Source organism: Argopecten irradians, chromosome 7, assembly GCF_041381155.1.
Source record: "Argopecten irradians isolate NY chromosome 7, Ai_NY, whole genome shotgun sequence".
Taxonomy (NCBI): Eukaryota; Metazoa; Mollusca; class Bivalvia; order Pectinida; family Pectinidae; genus Argopecten; species Argopecten irradians.
This window is the reverse complement of record NC_091140.1, coordinates 35,859,829-35,884,009: the sequence shown is the minus strand read 5'-3', so window position 1 is coordinate 35,884,009 and position 24,181 is coordinate 35,859,829. Positions and strand designations below refer to the sequence as shown.

The window sequence follows — 24,181 nt, the reverse complement described above, 5'->3', positions numbered from 1 at the left end:
TGGTGTACAATGCTCGTGGGCGGAATTGCATGCAATGTGCAATCGGATACATCCTTTTATTGGCATTTCTGTAAAGTTACGGACCTAACCGAGATGTTGCCAGCAGATGGTCACTGGAGCGTGACATAATGAATCAGCTGAGCGTGACACAATAAACCATTTGCATTTATTTTACGGCCATATTAGAGACGAAAACCAATAACTTCTGCTGGCAAAATGGCACAAACAGCAGAAAAAGACTGAAACTGCAGAAAAAGCAATTTCGTTGTGTTTTAACAACCATTTATTTCTCTGTAATCAATAGCAATGATCTCTTGTCATCGTAACTAAGTTTATAAACAAATTTCTGCCAATGACGTCACTGGGTCTCGGTGAAATTCCCATGATTAGTATTAAATAACAGTATTCTTTGTGGAACAATAAAGATTTACCCTTTGATTGTTACGTATAAATGTTGCATGTTTTCGGGTCGAAAATACTTACATTTTTTTTTCCTTTCATATGTTTCAGAGTATGATGAGTCCGTGTGAACTTGGAAGTACGGAAAGCAATATACTCACATGAGGGAGAAAAACCTCAAAATGGATGGAAATTCAAACTACCGACCGAAACCTCAACCTCGAGGCTCGTATCGGCGAAGTCGAATCAAGGATAGGGGGAGTAAGTCTTACAGTTCTTCAGAGGAAGAAGAGTTCCACTCTGATGATAATCTCAGGCCATATGAAGAGGTCAAGGTCGCACATCATGACAAGAAATTAAATGGATTGGGTAAGTAACCTTTGACCTTTAGTTTCAGTAGTTTTATTATACATTTGGTAAGATCAATTAGTTATATTCAATGTAGTGTAATGTTAAAAATGACACTTCCCAAAAACTCCTTATATTTGAAAATGTATCCATTTATGACAACTATAAAATTTTCAAAATCTGGAAGAAGGATTCTTAGCTGCATCATCTTATGATTCATAAATTTGATTTAAGAATATCATAGCAATTTGATACACTTTTGCAACATAGGTAGGGGGACTTGAAAACCATAGTCCTTAACTGATCGCAATTTTATAAACAAAAGTATTAAAAATGGCGAATAACACTTAACAAAGTATGTTTTATTTATAACCAGTTTGGTTATGATGGACAGAAAACAGAAGGAACATCGTAAATAAATGTAACGAGAAGAAACGGTGTAGCGATACACATACCAGAAAAAAATATGGATGCTATTTGAATTTCACAGTTGTTTAAGTTAGGCAAATGAGTGGTTGTATGTCTGGAAGGAATGCTTCTTTACACAGATGATGGTTTTTACAGACATATATTCTCGTTATTTGGTTTCAATTCCAAACACAAATGTTAGATGTGTAACGTTATTGACGAGGCAGTGAAATTATAGTGGGCAAACCGTTTACTCTGAGCCGAATGTACTCTGAGCCAAACATTTTAAATAAGGTGTCTTAAATCTGATACGGAGTCACTCTGCTGTCAAAATGTGAACAGACATTCTGTTCCGCTTGTATGAATTTCTCTCATTGTCCATCTGGTGTAATGTTTTCAACAAAGAACCATAACTCTAATTTATCATCTTCCTTCTGCATTATTTACTATAAAGGTGTTTTGTATGGATTCTTCATACTTTGCGATGCTGTAATTAAATTGCTTTCAATGATTCCTTCATGACATACTTTTTTAGACGATTTCAATTTCTTGCTCTCATTCAAGAGATATGTACATTGATTTTCACCTCTTAAAACGCAGTTGATATAATCTTCCTAATCTATTACTTCAAATGATGATATGTTGAAATTTAATTTGGTATAGATTTCTTAATCTATTGCTGCAATAGACTTCCTCTTGAAATTTGATTTAGAATATATTTCTTAATCTATTTCTGCAAACAAAGCCATCTTGAAATTTAATTTTGTATGGATTTCTTAATCTATTGCTCCAAGATTTGCTCTCTTATGGTATCTTCAAGGAAGCTCATTTTTTGTTACCATCAATATTTGGCATTATTGTTGTAAGTTTCTAATACAATAAATAATAGCTTTTGAGATATATCATTACAGATTTATTTAAGAATCAATTGGAATTTCTATAGCTAGAATTACTATTTTAGAGCTTAATTTGATAGAGGTGTCTGATTGTGTTTCAATTTAAATTGTTTTAGTTAATGGTTCTATTATGAAAACTTATTAAAGAAAAAATGATTTTCTGGAAAATCCTAGCTTTGATTGGCAAGTACAAGTTATTTGAGGTTCACTTTACCACCTACATGTCTTTAATTATTGCTAGCTTTCTCTTGGACTATACACACAGATTCACTCATTTACCCTGAAAGACTCATTTAGACTCTTCTAAATCAAACATCAGACTAGTCCATTATGAAAATTCAGGGGTGAAGAAGACCAGGGTTGTATCTATCTTTCTGACTGCCATCCTTTCAGTCTTCTGGATAATTTGTTATATTTAGAACTAAGCCATTTATTGATATTAAAATGATCTTGCAGCTATTGACCTAATATTAAGATAACCTCATAATCATTGACCTAATATTAAAATGACCTCATAAACATTGACCTAATATTAAAATGACCTCATAAACATTGACCTAATATTAAAATGACATCATAAACATTGACCTAATATTAAAATGACCTCATAACCATTGACCCAATATTAAAATGACCTCATTGACAGAGAAAAGCTTGGACATTTCATCTGATCTATATACCAAAGCAATTGTCCTGGGTAAGCCCTGTCATATATACTTGCCATACTAAATCGATTACAGATGGAAATGATTCATCTTTATTTGTCTGGAGACCTTCAATATCGATATAAACATTCATATTCGCTTCCAATCAAGGATTTTTATCTGTATTTATGTGATGTTGAAACAGAACTGACAAGAGAAAGACCATTTTTTGAGTCCAACCATGCCTTGAGGCTTCAACTTTGACCTTGAATGCCATTTGCTGAAATGTTCTGTTTTGATAGCGTCTTTTTCCCATCAAGTCCTCGACATCTGACACCTTGTTATTTTCTAATGAAAATGACAATTAAAGTACTGAGTGATGAACCTAATTCTAAAAACACATTATACCAGGTACAGAAAACGCTTTTTTTGCTTCCTGTTTCTGACGATCTGTCCAGTCTAACGGTTCCTTGTCACTCCGTCATTCGAAGGACTGCTGACTTTAACAGTTCACAAATAACACTTACAGGAAATACACAAATTGTGTGTGCCATTTGGTAGTTTCCTCTCCTGGCCTGGTGGAAGCTTTAGTTTGGTGTCGGTTTTCAGGATGGGTGGGAAATGACTTTCCAGTAAAGTGGCATGTACCTTACTTTATAACGCTGTCACTTGTACATACTGGGCTTGACAACAGCAGATAACTCATGCGGAACTGGAAACGATATAGGTGCTCTGACAGATATATGGGGGACAGGCATGCACGGTAGCCAGAGGCTCGGCAGAGGGCCGTGCCAGGAAGATTCCAGGAAATGTACTCCTGTCATGAATCTATCCAACACTAGTAAATTATAAATATGAGTCATTGGTAATTGGAAAAAATATATAACACAATGTCAGGATGAAAGTAAAGAATATTTTCAAGCCAAAGACTTGTTCAGAGGTCAAGGTCGGGTCAAGTTTAAGGTCAAGGTTAGATGGGTTGTAAAGAAGTTCAAATTGACTCCAATAAATTAAAGAGTATAGAAGATTAATTTTTTTGCAGAAGATATTTTAAAGGGGTCCTGTTCAGTTCAAGGTCATATTGAAAGTCAATTTCACATTGAATATAGATTGAATCTCAGAATACAGAGTCTATCCACCTATTAATTTTTGTATCACTGGATATCATCATTAATGGTCAGTGACAGGTGATGTGATGTCCAGACTAAACTGACCAGACAAAGTGACCATTACTTAACAATTATCTCATCATCTCTCAGGACTTATAATGTCTGTAATATGTTCATGGCTCAAAGAAAAGTACATTTTGTAATTAACCATTTACTTCATAAACCCGTAATTACTGAAAGAAATAAAAAGACATTGTTTTACATCTATATCAATAGCATTAGTAAGCTCCATGAAGTTGATAATGCAAAATAAAGGTTTAAAAAAAAAAAAAAAAAAAAAAAAAAAGGTTCATATCAAATTTATTTGTCACTAAGTGTCCATCATTGAATGATATGCTGCTTATTTAAAATCTACCTTAATCTTGATTTCTGACTGACGTTTCAATATACAGAGGATTCCGCTTATTTGCATAGGTCATTTTCCAGAAGAAAATATGCAAATAACCGGAGTATTCGAATAGGCGGAGATGACATTTTGCACCTCCGTTTGACCCCACACATATGTGTGAATAGACAAATAGGTTTCGTTTCGTTTACTTGATAAATATGTTAATTATTTACACTTAAAACGAACAACAAGTAATTATTTTCGAAGTTGTAAATCGATTTTAATTGTTTAATAACAAAAAATTTCCAATATTAGATTCTTGTTTACGTTAGATCGACACGTGAATATTTGAGAAACAGCTAAACGATCGATATCAAATGCTATTAGATTCTACAAAACAGGATTGGATTTGTGTCTACAATTCTGAACCTAAATAATAAACAAATTTACGTACATTTGCCTGGCAAAATGAACTTACGATCGTGATTAAACTTCAAAGTGCCGATCAACTAGTAGTGTTGTTTTTACACATATGAATTCGAAAATGGCGGCAGGTGATGAAGCCATGCGTTCACTCGACCTAAATGTGTTTTGAGAATTCTCCCTGTTTGTTGATCTATACGGCGAATAGCTTGATAACATTTCAGAAATTAATGCATATTCAAGTAGCAATGAAACAACGTAGCAAGTATCTTTTTTATCCTAAGCTTACATACTGTACGAAACTTGCGGTAGTCATTGCACGCCGACTTTGCATGCTTTTATGTCTCGTTCAACGAGACGCTTGATACGCACATGTCTGTCGTAGTCAACAAGACTCTGGTTGAACGAGACTACTGATCATGCATGGCGATTGTTATAAGGAAGCATGGTTTCTCCAATCGATCGCGAACTAAGGTACGTTACGTTAATAAATAAACATATTTGAAAGTGCAAATGCTTTAATTAGATGTTTGAGCCAGTGAATATACTAAAGTTATGATCAACCGCTGCTGATGTAAATCGTAACAGCGTCGAATACCTTTGCAGATTCATGCATAAAATAACAAGCCATACTTTAACGTTAATCTGTTACCATGATGATTTCTAGTAAAATTGAAACATATATCGGCGAATTTCGCTAAAAATATATTGCAAAATTGAAAAATATTCGATTATATTTTTAGAATTTCCCAAATATTTTATTCAAATAACCGGAGGTCATGTAAAAGTCTATGCAAATACACGGAGTTGAAAAACAAAGATAAAGAAGGAAAAAATCGGGACCGCAGAATTTTATGCAAATAACCGAAATATTCGAATAACCGTTATTCGATTATGTGGAGTCCTCTGTACTGTCGCTCCATCAAATTTCAAAAATTACTTTGAGTGGATTCTCTGTCTCCGAACGGACACTATTTTGATTTGTTTATACCCATTGAGATTTCTAGACCTTAACCCAATTCCTGTTTTTGTGTAATCAGATTAAGGAAAAGTCTTGAACTATTTCTAATCGTGTTAGAAAAAGCCCAGGGGTACCACATTGGTGACAAGCATCGGTATGACCAGGATGTGGATTAGCCATACATGTCAAACACTTCCATGTATAAAGGCGCATCGGTACAAAACATTAACGCAAATACGATCGCTTAATCCTCAAACTGTCACCATTTTCTATTTAAAAAAAAAAAAAAAAATTAAAAAGTCTTCTTGAAGTAAAGTAAAGGTTAACATAAGTCTTTTTGATTTTTGAAATTTTTTTTGACCCAAGGGTATGTCAGTGAAGGGATGACCCTGGGGATCTGACAATAAATGGGGTTTTGACCCCAGGGATCTGACATCAAATGTTTGACCCTGGGGATCTGTCAGTGATGTTAAGTAGAGGATATCATGGTTACAGCAGTTGCTTCCTGTTCCAACCTGTGTATCATGTTGTGGATTGAGAGATAATGGCATCGTGTTGTATCCTATCAGAGGAATCGGGTCTATATATGTTGGGCTTCCAGCGAAGATTAGTATGATGCAATAGGGGCTTCATTGGCATCAAACTTAATTAAAACCTACCAGGAGAGAAACGCAGTTCGACTTTCTCCATGATATAAAACATGGCTGCCGCTTCTGTTGGGAATAAAGGAAGCAAACGCTATAGGTCTGTACATGGGATAAGCTTGATACACCGTCATACCAGTCTTAAGCCGGCGATATCATCAGGGTTTAAATAGTTGGGCCTGAAAAATTAGTACATTCTTGAGTGTTTTATTTTCTTCAGTTCACCAAAGGAATTGCCGTAATTACATTTCATCAAGTCTGTATGGTTTGCCGTCTCCGTTAAGTCTTAGAAGTTAAGTTTGTAACAGTCTTTATGTAGGACAAATAAAACAGATATTATTTAATTTGCCTCGTTTGTCAGTGTAAGAGAGCGGTATCGCCTATTGCTTAGCAGAATTCCCTTTCTGCCATATAATCCTTAATGATGAGCTTACCATAATTCCCCGACGTTTCAATGACAATAATATTCAGACATATCAGAACTATTTTTGCCTGTCATTTGGCGAGACAAAAAACATGTGATGTTGATTAAAGGCCAGTAATGGGAATGTAGGAAAACTTAATCCTAGTCTCATTTCGGTTTTTGTCTGCGGATCTATTGAGTTGTGAAACAGGCGCGGACAAATTATCGTGGAAATTACTCGTGTGGATGCAAAAAATGACATTAGGCACCCGAGACTTGCCCAATCAGGCCACATTACAGTAATACTACTGCTCGGATATTTTCCGAATTATGTGGTTTTATGGTGAAATTATGATAATACATAATTAGGTTAGTGGCCAATAAAACCTGACGAGGGTCCATTTAATTGGAAAGCCATACAAGATCAGTTGTCTAATGGAGGACACCCCCCCCCCTCCCCCTGTTAACATTCAACTACATTTCAAAATGTTTTTTCATCATCTTTGCATCCTATTAACCCTTAAACCCCTCTCAAGGACTTTGGGATCATCCGGACTTCTGATTAGGAGCTGGGTTCAACAGGGATATTTGGGGTGGTAGGGTTAGAGCCATTACTTTGTGTCCTTTTCGGAGAATTAGACCTCAGGAATTAGACGGAGACGGTCGACCATTTTGGCTGATTCCTGATGCATGATGGGTACATGTACGGCTTCCTGTCTTGTCAAAGTCTGTCATCTCTACTCACTTCAGACATTGTCTCCAGGACCTTATGGGGATTTGAGTGCTCATTTTATAGGACTCGGCCATCACTCACAGCCTTAATCAGACTGGTCATAAATCCATCAGGATAAAAATATCATTTTTTTCTTGTTCACAGGAATGTGATCTTTGTCCTTATTTCTATCCGAAGACAGTTTTCTTCGTCTGTGATTCCTCTTTTTCCATTCTGAAACTATAACCATTCATTTCTGGCTTTCAGAATTACAAATGAATGAATAAAAAAATTGTTAAAAAGATCAAGAAAATATCATGCTATGTATTAAATTGTTACAAGATTCCAAATTCTCAGTCCTGAACAATGTTATACAACTGAACCATGTGAACATACAAGCTTATTTTTTCTCTCGTTCCATTTCTTCATGCTTCCTTCTGTAGTATCCGTCTCTTCTTAATAACGATTATAACAGTTTCATATTTAGTAGAAGTCCTTTTCCCAAATTTGACATTTGTGAAATATATTCTTCTGCTAGAAAGTCTCACACTGTATATATATATATATATATATATATAAATAAAAAAGAACAATGTCCATGTGATGGTTTCCATATACATAAAAAAACACAACTATAAAACAGTTTTTTCTCCCTAGCGCTTTCTCGGCTCATGCCGGTCTTCAGGGGTTTCAGGGTTTTTTTATGTATATATATATATATATATATATAGAACATCCTCGTGATATTTTGGTAATTGTCATGATATCAATTGTTCAGAGATTCATGCAGAAAAACAATTAAATTTGCTAGTACCCAGTCTGCTGCAGCAGAATGGTATGCACTTAATGTATATATCATGTGACCTTTCAATGAACAGCTAATCTATTCATAGCTTAATTTCTGTATGGTTATATTCCTGTATAATGTCGGCAGTATTTATGCCGATAAAAAACATGCAATGTTGACACTTCATAGTTTATGGTGGCCGTATTATTGCCACAACGGCAGGAAGCTGTTCCTAATAATCACAATGAAGGCTTGGTTTAGTACTAGTTGGTGTGATGGAGGATTTGATACCAAAGATAACTAGCTAATTTGGAACTTAAACGGGTTATGGTAATACAATATGTTTCTGCCATCAAAATTTCCTCTGCATGGTTTTATATTTTCTGTTAGAACGGCAAGACAAGCAGGTTTGAATTGTTTCAGTAATGAACAAACAATAGAAAGGTCGCCATGGGATTTGGCAAGCTCGACTGTAAACATAGGAGTGGAGTTTATGAGGCCTTGTCATGGACGACCTTTCCACTGTTTGTGCGGCAGTGTGTGCTGGTATGGGCTTGGGATCACTTCTCTGTAGACCTGCAGGACGGGTATAAAACAGAAATGCCTTGAATATTACGGATCCTTATCGCTATTGTTTATAGAAGTGGAGTCGATTCTGCTGTTATATTGTCAAGTTGGGTTACATGTTTCTTGGCAGTTAGACTACTATCGCACACGCGGGATTCCGCTTCGCAATACCTAGGGCTGCCCAGAGTCTCGTACACACAATACCGAATTAACAATTAAAGTCTCTTGTCATTAGGTAGGTTAGTTTTTATTTCTAATTGAATAGAGGAGTTTTATTTGGGTCAGATGTTTATCGGCATTTCATTCTTGTCGTCCAATGACTTGTCCTCATCAATGTGAATAATCGTTTGGAGAAAATCTGTTTCGCAAATTTCGCTGTCAATAGATCTATTTAACTCTTTGACATCAACATGCCTTCTTGATCAGAACCGTACGTAGCATGTGCTATTTGTCTACACATGCTACGCCCTCCCACGAGGCAGACTTTTTTTTGTTGATTTCCACAAATTGTCATTCTTAGAGACATATGAGAGAAGGGTTGGTGCTTTCTCCTGTAACACTTTTCCTCTGTGTGCAGTTAACTGTGTGTCATTGAGTGACTGAGGAAGATTCCATGCAAACAAACCATTAATTCTACCAATAATTTGTGGACCATGTCGTTTAGGCTGGTGATATGGAACTTCCATTTCCTGTTTTAGGCAAGGGACATAACTCTTTCTCGGTGTGGAGAGAAAGGGAACATTAACAAGTGATTAGTGATGTGCGGGGGTCGTTAGTTAAGTAACTCATTTGAATCAGAGTATTCGCTTATAGGACAAGCCTCTTACACCACTTAGTACTGTAATTTCCTACATTGAGAGAAAATGTTTTTCACTTTTCATTTTCAAGCTAGTGCAATGGGAAAATAGCTCATTTCAAGGAAAATGTTTTAAGCAAAATGTGATTCTCATAAGAAATGAAAAAAAGATGTTTCAAATCAAAGAGGATCAGAATGTATCAATATTCTAACTTTACACTTTCTATACTCTGAAAATTAGTTTCAAAAATTTTACACTTTTTGTACTCGGGGATAACTATACATTATCAGTATTCTAGAACATGTAGAAGTGAGACCCTTACATAGTTACTTATTCTTCTTATATTAAGAATATTTATGATTTTGATATATCAGCCATTTTTAATCAGAAAATTTATAATATTAGACCAAATTATAGTGTAAAAGAATAAGGCTCATCCGAATTTGAAGGAATTTTCCTGAGAATTATGTTGTTCATGCCAGGGTGATCTCCCCTAATTTCTTCACTGAATTATGGGTAGCAGGGTTGTCTCCCCTTTCTCCGTCACGAGCATGTGTAATTAACAGATGTTAATTCCTGTTTACCTTAGAATCATGATTTATTTTAAAAATCACCACAGCATTTCATCTGCATTTAGATGTCATTGAATTAGAAAGTCGTAGCAACTCTATAATGTCTTTAGAATTGACTCATTAGCAATCAATCTGAAAGTCTGTGTTCGCTCCTTTCTCATTTAAGCATGGAATACTGCAACTACGAACTCTTGTGTTTTGTTTGTAGAAAATCTCTGACATTTCTTCTCATTGATTAAGAGGCCTGTTTTTAATTCCATGCATGTTGTGTTTGCTAATTAACAACATTATACATTTTTTAACTTTGACAGGCTGTTTTGATTTGATTAAATATCAGTGATAAATCTGCTCTATAATTATTCGAAATTGCATAATAAATCATTCATATTTGTTTTCCTGTTAGAAATTTGTTTATGAAATTTCTCTTTGTAAAAATATCAGTAACTATAGAAGCATCTTTGATTTATTTCAAATGTTTAAAAATTGATTAATTCACAACTTTGTTGATTGATTTTTGATTGCAGTCTTGATTTTTGGTTGAACTATCCTTTAAAAACACAATATGGTGGAATTTTTACGCTGTCATGATATGTTGCCTGCTGCTTGCATGCCCTGTGTCCCGCTGCTGTTGTTTTAGTATTTGATATGCGTTGTTGATGTTGTAGTCTCCACTGTAGATGTGACTTATCTCCCCTTTACACTTCACTTCCTTCCCGCCCTTCTCCAATAGAACTGTATATCTCCCTATTACCCTGCCTATATCCTCAATTTCATCTTCATCGTAAATCATTAGCAACGTCACACTTCATCTCACATCATTAATTTACATCTCTAGTTTTCATCTTTAATCACGTCGCATCATTAATTTTAATATCCATAGTATAACATCACATCATTAACTACCATCGTCCATCTTCATGGTATAGTTTAATGTTATAAAATCTATTATATTATCTCCCAACAAAATTTATGTTTGAATAGATAAATTGTCATCTAGATACCATCATGAAATATTGAAATATTATTATAAAAGGGTTTAATTGAAATTGTTCAGGAGCATTTAGCCCCCATTGTCATTCCTTAGAAACACAGGACAATGAAAAGTTACTTAACTATAAATGTAGTGGTTTGCTTCTACTGCAGGTATTTAAACACCAAACTTTTGATTCATTGGAATTGCATAAACCTTTGATTGCTACAAATGTGCCACCAAAAAATGTATTTGCATCATAAGTTGTTGCTTCTGACTCAATAACTTTGAACCACTAAACTAGAGAACCGCTAGACTATATACAGACAACAACACATCACAATATTGGAATTGCCAAATATATGATCCTAACGCATCGTAGGGATCAGATACCTGTTGCTCACAATCTTGGAGCCACCAAACTTGTGATTCACTCTACTGGGGTCACCAAAACTCTGACTCACTAAATTTGAGCCACAAAACCTGTGATTCACTACATTGGGGCTACCAAAACTCTAACTTACTAAATAAGAGCCACCAAACCTGTGACTCATTATTTTGGGGCCACCAAACTTGTTACTCACATTCTTGGAACCACAAAACTTGTGACTCACTACATTTGGGCCACCAAACCTGTGACTCACTGCATTTGGACCACCTAACCTTTGTTTCAATCTCCAATCTCCCTGTATATATACGTATATATGAACTCCAACTGTTGTGTATTGCACTCTGTAATAAGAACACACAATAGTATATGTAACATTGCACCATCACCATAACAACCAATTCACTAATGAAACATTGCAGAAATAGTCCAGTCATCAATCGTATCAAAATCAAACATTTGATGTGAAAAATATTGTTTTCTGTTGCATTTCAACACATAGATTATATTTCAATAGTAATATTTGTTCAGAAATTGGACAACTTTATGTATGTGTAAATAAATTTAACTGAATTGGATAACAAACATATTTCTAAGACTATTTGTGTATAATATGTATATTGGCTTTTATTTGTTGTTTCCCAGTAACACAAAAACAATACTCATTGTCTTTTTATTATTACCTGTCAGAAGTGATTCAAAATATTTGAGAAAATGGTAATATATTTTGAACTTTTACCATTCTTATCAATTGATATGATATTGGAAAAAAAAAATCAAATTTTGAATGCTTTTTTTCATAGACCCATAAGCAAAGTTAACAGACCATTTTCCTAAATTTATGAATTTCTCATCAGAAATTGGATATCAGATTTCATCAAACAGTGAAGATTTAAAAGATAAGAGACACCCAAGGGAGAGAACTCTGTCATGTCTGTAGATGTGACACAGTATTGATCGGTTTGATGGAGACACTGAGTATTGTGCATCACTGTGTATTGTAATATTACCGATGGATATCTCTGAATTTCAATGACATGAATTTGACATTTTTTAGTAAACTTAGAAAAATATTTACCAAGATTACCACTCTTGTGAAGTCTTCAATTTATATATGTTTTGAAAAAAAAAAGAAATTCTGATTAATTTTAATCAAAATTTCCTTGTAAAATTGGAAACATCAACAAAAGTATCATGAAAGTATCAGAGTTCACTGTAGTTTTAAAGAAATTTAAAATTCAATATGGATTCAATACTTTCAGTGTATCATCTCTGTCTAAATTTTAGTCATTGAAATTTGGGAATTTTAACTCTCACAGCTTGGCCATTATTGTAGCTTTGAGTTGTTTTTGTATATTTTGTTTGCTTTGTTTTTGTACCTGTAGGTTTAACACCCAATCAGCATGACTTAAAAGACGATTACCGTGGCAACTCCCATCTTAGTAATGGTCACCTTGGTAACGACAAGTCACGTTTGTATAGTTACATGAGTGGTTCAGACGGTGATTTCGATGACATGGATCAGCCGTTACATCATGCATCGTTAAATGTTCACCACCAGGGGTCGCAATGCTCGATTTCCTCCAATGAGATGGACTGCAAGCACATACCAAGAACCGAAGCGGTGTCACAGTTGTCGCTATCGGACGATTCTGACCAAGAAAACATCAGCCATTCAAACTTGCACCACCAGCTCGCAGGTAAAGATACAATATAAAGATAGCCCCTATAGCATAGATTGTCTTCCTGCAGGTAAAATCATCGCAACTGTAGCCCAATGTTTCCATTGCAACCCGCATTCAAAATCTAGAATTTTAAATGATAATGATCTTGAAATAAGGATAAAGAAAGAAAGAAAAGAAAGAAAGAAAGAGAGAAAGAAAGAAAGAAAGAAAGAGAAATGAAAGAAAGAGAGAAAGAAAAGAAAGAAAGAAAGAGAAATGTGATATAGAGAAAAAGAAAGAAAGACAAAAAGTTCAGGAAATAAATTGAAATATACATGTATTTAAAATGTTGGTAAATATGGAGCAGAAAATCCTACAATAGAAGACTTCGAAGTTTTGGATTTCTGATCTACTAAGGTCGAAGTCATCGCCTACAGTGTTGTCACTATAAACACTGTCAAATTCCACAGGGTAGAAAAATCACATGAAAAACCAAGGGAATCGGCATTAATTCAAGGAGGTCCAATTACTGTGGAGCAGAGACACTGGGCTTGATAAGTGAAAACTGTAGACACAAATCAGCTTGAATGTAAGGAATAGGGCATTATCTTTGGTTAGCAATGCCATTAAGTAAAGGACATTACGTAAAAATGTGAACACTGACTTGTGTTACGTAATCTTTATGATCTTGGATAGTATATGAGAGAGGCTGTAGGCTAGAGGGGAGAAGGGGGGGTGGGGGGAGCTGTCGTCACAGCGAGGACCAACTTTCTTACATCGCCAAGACATTTTATCAGATACTTAGAGACTTCTACGGTTAACAACAACTGTAGATAGTACTTCTGATTAAATAAAGAGACTTTTTTTTCATAAATGATATTCATTATTTGAACAATAATTGGTGTATTATCGTGTTTATATATGTCTAATTAACACAAAAATAATATAAAATAATTTATTTTGCCTTTGGTGCATGCGCAATCAGTACTTCATTCCATAAAGGATATAGTGCCACAGAATTTTTTCGGGATGCAATTAATTATTTTTCATAATTTTAACTTGAAGTAAAATTAGATGCTCATACTTTCCAATGTTGGTAATGGTGTAAAATAAGTAACTTTTGTAACTGAAGGAAAATATTAAATCGTCTTCTCCTGTTTTTGATAGTGAAAAAATACCATTTGTCGGCGGTGGATAGTACTTCTGATTAAATAAAGATACTTTTTTTTTAAGTTTAAAACTAAATACTTTCAGCATAAAAAACGAATTACATTTATTCTACTTGTTAATGAAGAACAAATACTTTGATAAAAATAGGAAATCTGCTATAATTTCTTTTTCTCTCTGTGTCCCGATCCTTTGAAACATTCTTCTTCAAAAAAAAAAATTTATCTTAAACTTATTTTCTAATCTTGTTTCTCGTTCGAAGAGCTCTGGAAGCATTTACATGTCCATACTTGATTTGTTACTTATTATATATATTAGGATGTAAAAAAATTAAAAAAATCAAAAAAAAAAAAATTGGTGATGTCGTTAACAGTGTTAGAATCAGAATCTGTAAGAATTTGGTTAATATGCTTTATAAGGTTTTGTCACAGAAGCAGACTTTAAACTGAAATTTTATCATTAACTGCCTAAAAGCAACTATATAGCAATGTGACAATCAATCAGCTGTGAAATAATTACATCATAGTCATGAGGAGGCTGTAGTTGAAATAGTGAAGTGTTTCTTCAAGGTCGGGTTTGACAGGAAGGATTAAAAAAGCGAAGGCATGCTGCATTTTAACTCCCTCCCCCTCCCCCCACAAAAAAAAAAAAAATGCACACTGGTATGCCCTAATGGGTAGTGGAAGCTTTTGGTTTGAAAACACACCAATCTTGTTAAAATGACATGTTGTTGCTGTGGAAATTCCGTAATTATCAGAAATTTTATTTGGAGTTGTGCCAGAATGTCGGACTGCACACACTTATATGGTACATTTATGCCAAAGAAATTGCCTTCACTTACGACTTTATCGTAAATCTGTTTGCCTAACAAGGAACTCAACAATTGATTCAGAAACTCTAACGTCTATTATTTCTTTTGCTGAGATAAAGTAGAATAAATAAGTATCAGTTGTTAAAATGAATGCCCTTGACCTTCATTCAAGGTCATAAACGACAAATATTTTTAACGGATATTATTCCAGAACAACAAAGAAAACATATGTTATTAACGTTAATATTTGTGGCGATCGAAATGCTTGAAATTAAACATAAATATGACTTAATTAGGTTGAACATGTCAATCTTTCCGAAACACAACTTTTCGTACTGAAATTGACTTGAAAAAGAAATGCCAAATATTCCATATATGCATTCTGCAGCCAAATTTCACATGACAAGTTAGGTAATAAGTGCTTGGAACAATTGCACCAGTTGTGATTCTGATGAAAAACGGAGAGATAGATTTTTGTGTGGAGGTTGTTATAACGTCAATCGACATCGTACTTTGGTGTACGCGTACCAAGTACTTGAGAACAGCTGAACTCAGACTCATACTTATACTTAACCAGACTCCTCCTAACCGCTTTTCATAGATATACCACAGTTGACATGGGAATGATAAAAGAAGTTGATGATACAATTTTAAAACCAAGAAACGACATTTCACATGACGATCAAATAGTTGATCTTTGGGTATACGCCTCCTGTGACGATTTAAGGGGTTTTAATGTTGGATCTAACATCAGCGGTTGTCCAAGTTTGTTTATATCTGGTTCCGAATGTCGTAGTGTCTGTGTAATAGTGTTGTGTGACAGATTTCATTGTCACATCTTTGGTCCCTATCTGCTCACACTAATTCGTTTCCCAGACTCGACTAACGATTTGGCCTTTGAGCCAGTTTGCGTGTAGTGACGTAGTTCCCATTTGTTAGAAGTAGCAGGAAACTTGGATCTCGAAGCATTTGGAGAAGTTTGAATGTGATAAATTTGGGCGTCTGCTTCTTATTTGGGTCTCTAGTAGCTAACTGCTTACTTTGTTCTACAAATGAAAGAAAGCTTTAAAACGCATTTATTTAAGATTAATCGCTCTTAAAAAGTTTATTAATAATTCATTTTTCAGTTATTAATATCAACTATCTAATGCCAAGAAAAAGTCATAGTTTCAGGATATGTACATAGCAGTTATATCAGTAATAATAAAAAATCGTTTCCAAAAAAAAAAAAAAATGAAATATTTGAAAAAGTTGAAAACAAATTTGCAAATTATTTCATTTCTAATGATGATTGAAATATATTCATCATAATGTGAATCTCTGTTAATTTTGTTGTATATGTCTAATTCAAGAAATTGAATATCAAATATTTGCACTTTAGTAGTGCGTGTATATAACTTTATTAGAGAATTTATTTTAAAACATTACATATTTACCATGTTACATTATCAACCTTCTGACAGTTTTAACTCCCCACCATAAAATCGTTGAACGAGAATGGTTTGCCTACGAACTTCCTATACCGTTCTCCTCCATGGTTTGTTTCTAACAAATTAGATTCTGTGTGAATTGACACTAACGTTGGTGACGGCTCCCACATGCCTCAGTTTGATGTCTTTTGTCTGACCAGTGTGACCGATGGCTTCACTTGACCTTTCCTTACTGGGAACCCTGAGTTCTGGACATTTGGTGACGGCCTTCTTTTCTCTAATGAATTCCATCAAGTGATTGGCGTGGCCATGTTTTTTCTACATGCATGAATCCATTTTTCACCAGTCTGTGAAACCTCCATCCCTACCCTCATCTTCAGGAACGGTTGACAGGTCCCCGAAGTCCAAAGTGTTGACGCTGCTCCTCGCTTTGGAATATTTTGGCACCAAGCGTAAAAAATCATGCCGCTGATCTGAAATATGTCTGCAAATGGAAATTAAAAAATATTAATTGTGAGACAACTAGGCCATACTCCATTTGATAAAAGAATGTGGCCACAAAGAAATGAGTTGGTATTGACTTATTGGAAAGGACCTAATCTGTTGATAGGTGATATTTGAACTGTGCAGTCATGGGTAAATATTGGTCATTGGTCGAAGCTTCGGAATTTGTCTCCTCTTAACCGAGAATTGAATGGAACTACCAGAGAAAACAATGCTTTCAAGATTTTGTATGCAACACTTTATAATGCGGCCATCTGCTGCTAGTTTTTGGACATTTTCTCGTTAGAACCTCCGTCAAAAGCCGGCCATCCATAATAAACGCATTCCGCTGGACATGCAGCTAATGTTATTGGGATTTGGGGATATGTCAGAGACAGAAAAAGCAATTCTGTATTTTATCTCATGATTTTAAGTGTTCGATACAGAACTGGACAGAATTAATCATTCGTACACGACCCCGGACATGACCTGTAAATACGAATAGTCTGGTGACTTAGTTGCCCTATCCATCTAAACAATCGGTCTTGACAATGCTAGAAAAACATCTCTGTTGCTATGGCAACGATTTGTATAATAATACAGTAATACAAAAAAAATATGGATCAATCTATGAATTAATTGGCATCTTTATTGCGTCTGTTTGATCTTGTCAAGGGGGTGTATATCGGAAAATGTTTTATTCTGTCTGTAATTTTCGTCAAGTGGTCATCACAGAATTGGGACAGAAGATATCTATTAGGATTTTGGATCCCTAGACATCTTGACATCATATTTCCATACCAGAGTCTGGTCCGAGTTCAAAGGAAAGTCCATTATTGGAGACGGAAACTAGGATTTAGGACTTAGGACTTGTCAATAATAAGGCATCAATAACTATCCCTCCAACAATATTGACTGGATATAAATCCCAAATTGATTGTAATTCTGATGTTTAGTCAGGGTATTCTCTGTCTATTGGCTGAAGTGTGTTTATGACGGAAACTGTCAATAACGATCACAATGCACCTCTGTGAATTTCGTGTTTGCCAAGCTCATCAAGCATACTCCGACGATACCAAGGAGACACAAGCTGTCTCGTTATAGGTGAATCTTTCGCCATTGTTGCATATGCTCTCTGAATTCTTGTTCAACTTATGGCATTGTTAAATGTTTGAGTAAAAATTATAAGGCTTGTTAGGGCAGCTTCATGGATCTGAAGTTTTTGTAGGGTTGTACTTTAGACTGAATTATCCTGAAGTTCAGGAGTACACGTATCTCTATGAATTGATTTCTGAACAAAATCTTACAGAAACAGGTTGGGGGGAGGGGGATATAAAAATCATATTAGTTGTTTAGTTGTTCCTTCATCCTATAGCCTTATATACACAGCTGATTCTAATCCTTGAATTACAGTCCCAAATGATTATTTTTTTGTCAATTAAGTTAATATCTTCGCTTCCTTCTAGAGAAACATTGATTTGGTGATGCAAAAAAATTTATTGAAATTCAAACTAAATTGAAAAATTCTGCTGAATTGAGTGACAATACAATGGAAACAATGGAAACATACAAACAATTCAAATTCTTAGATTTAAAAAAAAAATGAAACAGTATGTGTATTTATGAAAAATTGGGTTAAATATGCAGAGCAGGGATGAAATCAGAGTTATGACCCTTGGAAAGAGCTCACTAAATTCATGCAATAGAAAAAAAAAACTTTTACTGATCAATCTTATCGTCCTATCAGGTTTTATGTTGGAAATTTTCCTGATAATTTGGATGTGAATGGAAACATAAAAATGATCAATCTTGTGATGTTATCATTTTAAAGAGTTGAGTCGCATTTAAACCATTACAACACAGTTGTATGGGGAGAAATTTGGGTCTGATAAAATCATGATTACAGTTCTTCCGATAAGTGCTATTTTTTCAGGTCTTTAAAAATTGTGTTCCGCTGCCCTCATAGACATCCATTTCACACGGTGAAGGTTTTTCATTGCAAGATGTTGAAGATGTTTTTTTGATATTAGAAATATGGAATTATTCAATTTCAATTTATGTGATTGAATTAATGTCTTATTATTAACAGCCATGCAGGGTCATGGAGCAAACCGAGGCATGTTAAATCTATTTGTAATCAGTCACCGTTAATAAAGATTCTATAAAAATATCTATATATCCATGATTGCATCACCATGGAAATCAGAGCTGTAGATCGCAGTGTGTCAGGATTTGCAGCTGTGTTACTGGGGAAAGTTTACTAGAATGGAAAAACAAACATCTCGATTCTTTTGGTAAAACTCAGCAGGATAATTAGATAAAAATGGCTACAGTTTATTTTTCCGTTCAGGTAGACACACTACATCAAGCACTAATCAGGAACTCTTAAACTGTTATCTTAAGATGTCGGAATAAAAAAAATCTCAACCTCCCAAGTTGTGGCTAAGTATGGACCCACACATAGCAGTAATAACACGCTTTCTTTCTGAATGTATGATTGTTATTCAAAGCTGTGAGATTATTGTAATAAAATATCTCAGTGACATTATGTCTGTGGGGACTCGATCATCATTTTTTTTTCTGCATTGACAGTAAAAAAATACCTACCTAAAAATTTCTTCATTCAAAAATAATCATAATGTAATCAACCAGTCCAATTACTAAAAGACCTCAAATTCATTCTTCTGTTATCCATTCTTTCCTTCCTTCTCTTCCATGATCTTTTCTTCCATTTCCCAAAAGTTTCCTTCATCATTCTCTATACTTCTTCCATTTCCATACTTTTCCATCTTTCTTCCCTTTATCCTTAGATTCTTTACCTCTCCATCACATCCATCATCCCATTGCTTTCTGTTTCATCCCTTTTTCTTTCGATCATTCTTCCATTGACTTCCTGTTTCTCTTTCTTTCAATCCTCTTTCCCTTTACCCCTTTGCTTTCTGTTCTATTCATCTTTCCTCTCATTCTCCTTCCCTTTACCTCTGTATCCCACTGTACTATTCTCTTTCCCTTTACCTCTGTATCCCACTGTACCATCCTCCTTCCCTTTACCTCTGTATCCAGCCCTACCATCCTCCTTCCCATTATCATGCCACCAACCTTTTTCCAACACCACCTAACCACTTAAGCAGATATCTTTATCAAAATTAAATTAGAGTATTTTCATGCATGTTTTCTTTAGCTGTACAACATCTGCCAAAACTTTAAATATAAGGCAGTTTTTTTTGGTTTTCGTATTGTATGTAGTCTGCCAAAAATAAAAAGAGTTCACTATCGGTACTTCATCAGGTTGGGGAGACTAAATTGTATACTTCCCACAGGAAATCACCTTACCATATGACAGGCATGTATTTACAATATACTCATGTACTTTGTGATGACGAGACGGAAAAGTTAACATGTATGTTTATACATATGTTTCTGTCTATAACTGCAGTTTGTGCATCTGTTCCATTGAAACATGTCCCTGGATTACTGGAAATGTTCCGAAATGGAAGTTTTAATTGGTGTTGAATGAAATAGAGCATGTCTGATCATATAGATTATCAGTACATGTTACGGATAATCTTACGATGTACATATCATGGGTAGGTCATGATCACCTTTATTAATTGGATACAAAAATAGATATTTCTTATGCAATCAGGTGTCAAGTAATTCAAATTATTGTAAAGGTTGAAACTTCCGCTAGCCAATCACAGTATAAGATTTTGATTTATAATTAACTGTTACTATTGCCTGTGCAGGTTTTACCTGTTCAATAAGTATCAACAAGATTACTTCTGATCTTAAACTCATCTGTTATTAACGTGCTCGAGTGCACTTTAAACTGTGATTACACAAATCTTCACGCCTGCAGAAGTGGCTCGTTGGATTTGTAGCAGTTCATGGATTTTTTTTCAGCATCACCTAGTGTATGCATTGCATCAAGGGGGTCGTTCTGAGGCCCAGATATGCTCCAGAAAAAACAAACCGATAACATTTTCCTGGAAACTAATGGCACAAATCTACTCAGCCTGATTGGATTATGTCCCTAAATACCTATTTGCATATGTAAAACAATAACATGTTGGTACTTTAATGGTATGCCTTCCGTTGCTTAATTCCCTTTGTGTGGACTTTGATGCGAGTTTTTGTGTAAACCCGTACGGCTATAGAGCAGAACTGATCAACCTGCAATCGCCCAGCGGGGAAAACGGAAGTCTGATTAATCACGACGCCTCCGAGTTTGGCTGACAATTCAAAGTAATGTTTCTCTTGACTTATCATCAGGTTGCATGTTTCGGCCCCTTTAATCCGGGAAACAGTGTCTGTCAGTTCTCGGTCCAAACTAATACCACTCGGGGAGGGTTTAATAGGACTAGCCAGGTGAGCAGACGTTACCTGACGACACCCCGACATGCGATCTGACGTACAATTCTGACCCATTATAGATAACGTCTGCTAGCACTCTCTAATCCAAAGCTTACGAATCAGTGTGCCAATCATTCTCATCAATTATTGATGGAGCTCAACGCATTTGGCTGGTCATCGAATTCTATAACTGTACAGAATATTATGGGCTCTGCAATGGCTTGGGAAGAAAATAAAATAGAGAATGGAAAAGAAATAAAAATCTTGTTTTGTTGGCATTCGTCAAAGCAATTGACTTGTCAATAGATGAAGAGAAAGATTTTCCGACTATCCTCAGGAATTTGTTCAATACAGACAATAGTTTGCTGTTCTATTAGATTCTTTCAATCAATTATATAATGTTTAATAATGAGATTTCAGAAAAATCTGTTGTTTTAATTAATCTAAAAAAAACAAACATATCAATATTTCTAAGTCATTACAAAATGTGTTTCTGATGGATAGAAAACATGTCCAGGGTACATCACTGCATGACCATTATGACCATTATGGCATCAAAAATCACTGCTTAATTTTATACTAAAGTCTCTAAGTTATGTGAAAGAAAGAAAAATTTTGCTGAATAAAAATGCTGATCTAAAGGGAAGTGATGCTTTAGTTTGCAACCTTGATACCCTAAATTTGAATACTGAACACAAATTTAAATAACTAATTACAGCCTAACGCTCTTTACAGCTAATCTACATGTTCCTATTTCTCTCCATTTGGGTATCAACTTATTATCAGGCTTTATTTTCGGATTTGGAAGCTAATGACGAAAAAAAAAAAAATGTTCTTTTAAGAAGTTGACATTCTATCCGATGTTGTTCAGCAGTAATTGGCTTGAGGCTATTTTTGTGATACGGTGCATTGTTAAAGTAATATAAGTTGCATTTACAGTAGCTAAAAATAAATCTTGTCTAATCAATAACAACGAAAAAGCACATCTTCTGGTGGTATAAAGTCCCCCGAGCACTCCCGAGCTCTTGTCATCGGCGTGTAGCTCTGTTCTTAGTGGTACAAGTTAGGGAATTAAAACACCAGCTCTGTCCTTAAATTTCGATCTAGCAAAAAAATCTTAATGATAGCTTTGTTTAAAACAAAAGTGGATTTCATATGGTGTGGGATTTCCTGTTTCGGGTTTGAGAGTTTCTGCCAGCGTTTTGGGGAAGAGTATGTATCAATTCCTGCACACCCTAAAGGACATAGTTGGAGTCTTCCAACTCTACAAGTGGAACAGTTCATTATGAAATTAAGGGACGAATTAGAACTATACAATTTTGAAAGCAATTTCTGTATGAATAGAATCTTTCAGCAGATATGTACATGGGATGTAGATTCGGGAATTGAAGTTGGAGATCAAAATTTTGATCAATATGCCGTTTAAATCTATTCATTAAATAGAAGTTTGAAATGCAAGTGATGTGAGGTAGACTTGAAAAATGAATGAGGGGGTTGGGGGGAAATCACGTCCCATTTACCATTCCAGTTTTACAGTCTTGAAGACCACGTCTTGAAAAGAATGTTGAAGTCAATTTCCATGCCTTTTAATAGATCACTTTGGCAGACAGAAAAACAAATTAAAGATACATCAACGAAAAAATACAGAATGTAATTTGTTATTTCAGATCATTTTAGTTTGAGTACAGGCTACACAACTTTAACTGTGACAATTGTCTCCTGTTTTATTGCCATAGAAATAACCACAAAGGATAAGTACATCTAGAACCTATCAAGATGCACCCACCATGTTTTTACATACCATACATATCTAGATTTGGTATACACCTTATTGGCTTCAAATGGAGAAAAGCAATTTCATAAAATGCAACCAAGAAAGGCTGAACACTCATAATGTGCAGCAGCGGAAAAGTAGCGTTATCGGTGTTTAAAGCGCTCCTATTTCCTGACAGCCAAAAGCCATAGAATGTCCGTCGGTTCGTGTCAATATCTCCGATATGTAAAATTCTTCCTTCAGTAGACACGAACATGATTTTATCTAAATTACTCTCTCTGTTGTACTGTTATTACTTGAACAATCTATTTTTCCTCGGAGATAATTCCATTTGATAATTTGGTGTCTTCAACAAAACTATACAGTTCATTTTCTTTCTGCATCAGTTGCGGACAGAACTATTGTCCATATTTGGGCGGGTTCCATTAATATTGCGGATCGACGGTCTGTGTCGGAGTCTGGCAGTCTAAGAAAATGGCCAGCAACTGTCTCCGGCTGATAATTCCGTGGGATTTTGTCGTCCATTGAGTCATGGCCAGTTTATCTACCGATGCGTCCCAATACATATTTATCAATAACCAACATAATACAAGCGTTTCTATTTGGCAGAATAATTGAAATTTACCATCCTATTACTATTGGATGATATATTGGACGGTGAAGAACTTCGTCATGGAGAAATTGCTATCTGATAATCCTTAGACTCTGTGTCTGTGCCGGCTTGGACCTTCCTTTGATACTTCCAACATTCGGCTCCACAGCCCTCATTTCCAGAGAAATACAAGTCAACCAAGCGCAGCTTAACCTTTAGGGTCAAGCTCTCAAACCTGCTCAATGTCCTTGGGGCAAAGTTCAGAAATGTTCAAAAAAGATGGAAGCAGATGGGTTTTGTATAGTGCTTGTCCATCTGAATTGGTTCCAAATACTGCTTAATACTGATATTAAGTTTGACCAAATGGTCTATTTTCATTGTCAACTGGTGTCCTACCAAAGTATGTCTGATTGGAAGTGTTCAGTGTCATAAGTATCATTTAAACTGGCATTGTATAATTGATTTACTGAACTTTTGCAATGAAAATGCCT

The 24,181-nt window shown here is 35.1% G+C and overlaps 1 protein-coding gene across 13 annotated transcripts in view; it reads left to right on the top strand.

Annotated features, from left to right (window-relative positions):
• LOC138328275 (teneurin-m-like) overlaps positions 1 to 24,181 on the top strand; it is a 188,292-nt gene that overhangs the window by 101,948 nt on the left and 62,163 nt on the right. For 12 of the 13 annotated variants that reach the window (XM_069275010.1, XM_069275007.1, XM_069275008.1 and 9 more), the window contains 2 exons: positions 511 to 768; positions 12,802 to 13,116. In XM_069275010.1, the coding sequence (XP_069131111.1) occupies positions 561 to 768; positions 12,802 to 13,116 (523 nt within the window). In that variant the 5' untranslated portion in view covers positions 511 to 560. The remainder of the gene's footprint in view (positions 1 to 510; positions 769 to 12,801; positions 13,117 to 24,181) is intronic. The other variant, XM_069275014.1, reaches the window with a different exon arrangement.